This window comes from Condylura cristata, unplaced genomic scaffold (genome assembly GCF_000260355.1).
Source record: "Condylura cristata isolate star-nosed mole 26May11 unplaced genomic scaffold, ConCri1.0 scaffold00017, whole genome shotgun sequence".
Taxonomy (NCBI): Eukaryota; Metazoa; Chordata; class Mammalia; order Eulipotyphla; family Talpidae; genus Condylura; species Condylura cristata.
The window spans coordinates 12,612,098-12,619,054 of record NW_004567118.1 but is presented as its reverse complement, the minus strand read 5'-3'; the positions used below and the strand labels follow the sequence as shown (position 1 = coordinate 12,619,054).

The following is a 6,957-nucleotide window of genomic DNA, read 5'->3' as shown; positions in this document are numbered from 1 at the left end:
CTCTTGTTGATCTGCCCATTTTGCTCCCAACTCTGCCTCTGGTGAATCCTCTCACAGCCCCACACCTCTAGCCATATCCCAGTTCTGTATGCATACATTAATAAATTTTTTTTTAATAAAAAAAAAAAAAAAAAAAAAAGATCTCCATTCTCCAGCCTCCCCCAACCCCAACCAATCCCTCTCCCCACTGGCTACTCCCTCCCTCCCACCCCTCCCATTTTACATCCCTGCATGAAAATCTCCATGACTGGTTGTGGTCGGAGGATGGACGATGTCATGGAAATCTGGGCATCTTAACAGAACCGGAATGGTGGTGGCAGGGGATCCCTTTGGGGTGGAGAGCAGGGGATGGAGGGAGGGGTTGGGGTAGAGGTGGCGAATCTGGAGGGGGGCAAAGCCAGTGAAAGCCAATGAGTCTAGAGGACACCCACACACTCACCTCCTGCAGTAGAAGGAAAGGGAGGGGGTTGAACATTTTTCCTTTTTTTTTTTTTTTAAAAAAAGACAAAGAAGTATGAATGCAGAGCATACTCACTGAACCAACTTATAGTAAGCACAGATGCTGCAATGCCTGCTTTCTGATAGAGACTCCAGACGCACAGAAAGAGCCAGGAATGCACCTTGCTCAGAGGGATGGGACCTTACACCCAGGGATCCTGGCGACAGAAGTGGGTAGGGGCGGGGAGGGGCCTTGGGTCCCCTCCCTCAACTTCCCCCCAGATCAGTCACACCCTCGCCCCATGATGCCACCATCACAACCAGTTAATTTTGTCTCACCTTTGTTTCCCCCTTGTAGCTTTAACTTTTCCAAAAGGGAAATGAAGCTTTTACATTGAAAAATAAGTTCTCAATTGATTCAGAAGGCTGAGGTGAGTCCAGGGAGGGCTACTGTTAGCCTACAGCTACCCCCAGCGTAGACAGTCTGTGCCTGCTCCTCACCACAACCTTCTGTGCAGTGTCTGCTTCCCTGTGCTTTTCCCTCTCTCGGGACCACCCCCCAACCCCCATCAGCTGCCTTCAAGAGCAGGAGAAAACACTTGTACCTCTCGACCAACCACCTTCTTGTCTCAGGGGCCCGAGGTTGGGGCCTTCTACTTCCACTGAGGATGGAAGATTTTTACCCACTGTTACAGGGGTGGGAAGAGCACATGCACCTAAGCCAGGCTGGGAGGAGACAGTGAAGGGGGCATAAAGATACAGAGACCAGAGCAAAGGGGGGGGGGGGGTCTGGCTCCTGGCTGGGCCCACAAAAGGTAAACTTCCCTCTTAGGACACCCTCTGGGGCAGGAGGCCTGAGGATGAGGCCCCTTAACGCTGTAACTGAGAAATCTGTAAAGTGACCTATGGAAAGAGCCAGTTAACACAGAGAGAGAGAAAATAAAAAAAACATGACAGAGGCTTCGGGTAGGTGGAAGCCTGATCTGGGAGTGCACTGGCAGACACAGGAGACTGGGATTTCTGAATACAGAGATTAGACTTGCAGATAACATTTGGCCCTTCTCACTCCCGGAGACAAATATCAAGCCGAGATATTGAAAAGGCCGTATTATCTTGACCCAACACATTTTCCCCTCTGGACCAGGGAAAACGGAAAGACCTCAGACAGTGGGCCCCGGGTTCACCCAGCCGCTGATTCCCTCTGCCGAGTAACTAACAAAGTAACTTGGCTGCTCTGTTTCAGAGTAGTAGAGTGGCCCGTTGCAGACAGAAGACAGAGCTCTGACTTCTCCTCTGGCAGATGAGGATTCCGGAAGATGGTGGTCAGTCCACCGGTTCAGGAGCTGCTCAGAAGGGAGGCTTGGCTCTTGGAGCCACCCAGGACTGAGCCAGACAGACTGCGCAGCCACCAGAGGATGTGGTCCAGAGCGCACCGCTTTGAGGGTCTGGGAGACAAAGGGGCTGGTGTTACTCTCAACCCCAGCCGCCACCCCCATTCCTGTGTGCCCAGGGGACCTGGAGCCTAAGAGCTGGCTTGAAGGGAATTTCACTATAAGCCGCTGTCCTATTTACATTGCCCCTCCCTGCTCAGACCACGCTAAAACCACCGTGGAGAAGGCCTGTGTTAGAACGAGCTTTAGAACGCCAAGCCTTGTATTATTACACACTTGCACTTTACCAGCCCAAGTCCTGGTTCAGAGTGACCTTGCAAATATCTCCCGCACCCCATCAAGGGCAAAAGATCAGCCTGCAGGTCCCCGCCAGAGGGCGCAGTTGGCTGGCAACAGGCGCCCCAGTCCTGGGTTGGTCCCTTCTCTAGGCTTCTGTTCAAAGGCTGGAGGCTTGTCGCTGTGTCTCTGTGTTCCACAGTTAGCCATTCCCTTCTCCTCCCTCCGTGGGCAGACACCGAGACTCCAGAATGCAGGTTCAAGTCCCTGAGACCCGTGATCTAGGAAGACCCATAGCAAAAGTGCTGGCTGTGTAGGCAAGGACCAGGAATGCCACTTTGCACATCACCTTGCCAGTAGCTGTTCCTACTGTCTAACAGTGTAGAGGCATGGGCACAGAGTGGTTTCAGGAAACTTTCAGGAAGTTTGTGCTGCACACTGGCGGGTTACGGACTGCAAGAATCACTTGAGCAGCCCCCTCTCCCTCCAATCTGACTTCAAAAGGAGAGCCGTAGGGGTGGGGTCCGGGAGGAGAAAGCAAGACGCTGCCTCCCTGGCTTGAGGGTGCATTATGTACAAGCCATTTTCCAGTCACTTTTCATGATGGGTCTTGATGGAGGGCACATTCCCCAAGCACCAAGCTCATTTCCAGGGGCCAGCTCAGGTCCCCGTGCCAAGATGGGGTCAGAAAGTGGGGGTGGACTATCACTTGTAATGGACAAAGGCAACTTATCTACTTATCATCTTAGCTAGTGTGTGTAACTGTGGGGAGGGAAGGGCCTCACCACATGCTGCTAAATAAACAGTGCAGAGGTTTATAAACTGAGCATTATGATTCCTGTCCCAGAAGATCTGACTCCTACAAACACCTTGACATTTTTGTAGCAGAACCTGTATTAAGTAGCCAGCCCTGTGCTAGGCTGGCAATTTGGGGACTCACTGTGAAGAGTCAGGCCACTTCTGTATCAGCTGCTCTGGGCAGCGCCCACAGTGGCATTTTAGTCTCGGGCGGTTCTTCTTGGTCCTCAGCACCGCCCCCCAGCATCCTCTGGGTTTGCCGAGGACAGAAGGCTGGTATTCTAGGGCAGCTATGGCATGGCGGGAAGAAGCACTGGACTTGGAGTCAGAAGACCTGTGTGACCCTGGCCCCGGATGACCCTCACAGAGTGCTCATACAGACGCCCTTCCGCCCAAGTCCTCCTCTGTAACCGAGTGCCGCGGGCCTTTGTCTCTCAGTGGACTTCACTGAGTGAGAAAGAGCAGCACCCTATAACTTGTCACCTTAAAATGACTACGCCAGTGTTTGAAATAGTTGTTATACAGAACTCTACAAGGAGTATGCAGATTTAGGAAAATCTGAGCGGAAAATGCAATTCATTTCCCCCAAGCAAACCAGAAAGCCATTTACAGTAAGGCCACATTTGTCCACCTGGGATGTGTAATCATCCTGGACCTGAAGAAAGGATTCTAGGAACCGGGAGCAGGAAAGCCAGGACACTAAGTCTCAGGGAGGCCAGCAAGAAGTACATCTGAATTCAAGATGGGGGCACTCTGCAATGAATAAAAGGAGGAACTTCCTGTCCACCTGGAGGGGCCTGCCTCCCCTGTGGTCAGCAGGCGCAGGGCTGAGATTAGTCGTTGGGACTGGGGAGGTCGTGGGAGAAGGCAGCGGGAATTAAGAATGGCCTATGGCCAGTCTACTAGGGTGTGGAAGTCCAGAGAGTTCCATCTGACCCCTGCGTGATGCCGCTGTACCTGAGACAGAAAGCCAGAGCCCAGGACTAGGGGGCGAGGCACCTCTGGCTCTGAGGCCCACAAGCTGGATTATTGCTGGTCCAGAGAAAGACACTTTGCAAAGTCCCTTCCAGAGGCACTCAGCCCAGGCCCCGGGATGAGCCGGGGCCCCTCCCAGTGACGCACTGGAGTGGGGGGTGGGGTGGGAGGTGGAGGGGGCTGGCTTAGTTGGCTCCTGTTTCCCCCGAGGGCAGGGCAGCCCTCAAGACGATTTAAATCATGTGCTTCCTCAAATTATCTGCGGCTTTCAAGTTTAATTTCAGGCAGGAGGCCCTGGTGGCCCGCAGGCCCATCTCTGGGCCTGTCTCCCACATCACTCCTCCTCACCCCACAAGTGCCACTCTCGGGGAGACAAACGGAATGGTGACCCGTCTTCATCAAGTCCCAAACTTCATCACATCGTGCACTTCAGGGGCTGGGAGCAGACAGCTGGGCTCGCTGGTGTCATGGCCCCACATTCTAAAACCCCAGCCCCCCACACGGTGGAGGACAGAGGGCGTGAGCCTGGGTGATATTCTTTGTGGGCAGGGTTGTCAATTCATCACACTGGATTTTAGGGTTTTTGGTTTGTTTTAGAGAAAATAAAGAAACTGGCTGAAAAGAAGTGCGCAGACAGGCTGAGCATCCCCAGGGTGCTCTCAGGACCCTGTTTCCAGTCAGGCCTCACAGTCTCCCTCAGGCCAACTGGCTGTCCACAGTGAAGCACACGCTGGCTGGCGCGGGTCCCCCCAACAGTCGGCTATGCCTTGCTTTGAGGCTCTGAAGAGCTGGGGAGCCAAAGGCCTTCCTGAGAAAAGAGTTGGGGGCCCCCACCTGCAGTCACATTCTGTGACCTCTGATGGCAGTGCCCGGATGCATGAATGCAGATGTCTACGTGGAGAAAGTCAGCACAGAAAGATAAACCTGTCTGACTCGGGAGGAGAAAGGTTCAGCTGTGAATGTTTGCAGCAAGTTTGGAGCAGAGCAAGTGGGGTTACACTTCTGAAGCACGCCCAGCCAGGGGCCTGGGGCTCACACTTTTCTTCTACATCTCACTTGGCCTGAGGGCGGAGGGGGTAGGGGGCCAGCAATGACATCGGACCTGGGAAACCCGTCTGACACACTAAATTAAAATAAGGTCAGTTCAGGAACCCAGATGCAGGGACATCCAATTTTATATAATTAAAAAAATCTGCTGAGATTCAGGAGTAGTGGACGCAGATGTCTCAGGCGGGGTAGGCAGGCAAGGCAGGAAAGCTGGGAGGCAGGCAGGCAGCTGAGCCTCCCAGCCCCCCAAAGTTTTGTGCTCTTTCTCTGGCATTCTCAGTCTCAGGTCGTCTGGTGGTTCCCCCCAGAGTAACCCCAACCCACTCCCGCTATAGTCCCGGCTCGGTGTGACGTCACCCTATAACCCTTGGGCTCCAGGCACGCCCCGCTCTGGGCCCAGGTGGCCACAATGACGGGGGCACGCGCCCACGCCCACTCCCTCGGCATCCACGCGAGCGGCAGGAGGGCGCACAGAGAGGCCCACATTTAACTTCATTTATCCTACGTCAGGCTATCTCAGAGGAAAGGATACCACTTTCAGCTGGAAGAGTTAAGAGAGCAATGTAATGGTATTTCTTTTTCACTCACTCAGTGATCAACAAACTTACTGAGAAGTAGAAACTCAACCTTGTGTCTACAAGTCTGGACACGGCTCTGTGCCTGGTTCCTCTTAAACACCATCCAGGCCACATGGAGCGTTTTGCTCCTCCACTGGCCTGATGGGAAAGTTGGTGTTGACACACACAGACACACAGATGCCAGTTACAGAGACGACAGTATTCTCAGCCTGAAGTTTCCGCGTGTCCTCTCAAAACCCGAGGTGCTGATGTCTGCCAGTTCATGTTGGCACATTTCAGCAGGAAGTGGGTGGGTGGTGGCTTCTAAGACCTGGGATTGATTATTTTGTAGAATGGCCTAAGTTCTGGTCAAATGACATGCCCCTAAAGAGAGAATTTGGCTACTGGGGATCTGCGCCACCCCTCAGAACATCAAAAGAAAACCCCAACACTGGACTGGACCCATCAGGAGAGCGGTGTGGTCTGGACTCTACACCCATCTCAACAGTAAACAGCTCATTCTCGCTCCACCTTGATGCTCTTTATGATGGGCCCTGGTTTGGGTTTGTGGGTGTGTCTCCTCACAAATGACCAGGTGGGGTGATCTGGGGAGGTGGGTGAGAGAAGGGGCGCAGTTAATGGGCATCTGCTCATGGTGTGAATTCTGGGGATGGAGCAGCCTTGAGTGGCCTCAGCTGGTGGCCGAAGAAACCAGGTTTTCGACACGAGGGCAAGCAAGAGATTTCTGGTGCCACAGTCAGGATCCAGTTTTCCCAGGCCCCAAGGATCCTGAGAGGTTGACCTTCTCTGCTTACTTCAGGAAAGCTCAAGAAGGGCCCTAGGAGAGGAAAGCCACAGTGTGAGTCCCTGGGGATCGCGAGAACGCCTGGATGCCGGGACGGCGGTGCTGCACGCTCTGGTAGCGGGAGCTGTCTGCCAGGCCACAGCTGCTTCCCCAGCGCAGGGGCCTCCACCCAAGAATATGAAGGGGAGTCAGCCCAGGGGACAGACGTTTATAGTCTGGCTGAAACAGGTGGTGTTTCAGAACTCACATCCTGCTGCCTTTCCCTAAATTAACCACTCTCAGACCCCAGGCCCACGCAGGTTAGCACTTGCTAGGGCAACAGACAGGAGACCCACGAGAAGCCACCAGCATCTGAGATGCTGCATAGAGACAGCAGGGGTGGGGCCTGGGAGTGACTCCCCCTTGCCCTTGAACGGCTTGGTTGCCATGGGTGTTTGTTTCCTAGTTTAATCCCAAGACTGTCCTCAGCTTGGTTTGACCTGGCCACTGACATGTTCCAGGGGCATGTCCATCTATCTTTCCATGTCTCTGTCTCTGTCTTTCCAGGAGATCAGGATGGGTTTCCCCCTTGTGTATCCAGCTACCCTCGGGTGCTGCTGCTCTGTGTGGTCACTGAATCCCGCCTGATCCCGCTGACCCCCGCACCCCACGAGGGTCAGGTCTCTGCTTG

The 6,957-nt window shown here is 53.8% G+C and overlaps 1 protein-coding gene across 4 annotated transcripts in view; it reads right to left on the bottom strand.

Moving 5' to 3' along the window:
- The window catches only part of MSI2 (musashi RNA-binding protein 2), a 357,761-nt gene that overhangs the window by 6,214 nt on the left and 344,590 nt on the right, over positions 1 to 6,957 (bottom strand). The window contains exon 12 of one of the 4 annotated variants that reach the window (XM_012726500.1): positions 1,604 to 1,883. The exons of the other annotated variants lie outside the window; for them this stretch is intronic. Within the exon in view, the coding sequence (XP_012581954.1) occupies positions 1,786 to 1,883 (98 nt within the window). The 3' untranslated portion in view covers positions 1,604 to 1,785. Of the gene's footprint in view, positions 1 to 1,603; positions 1,884 to 6,957 lie in introns of those variants that run through there. 4 annotated transcript variants of the gene reach the window in all.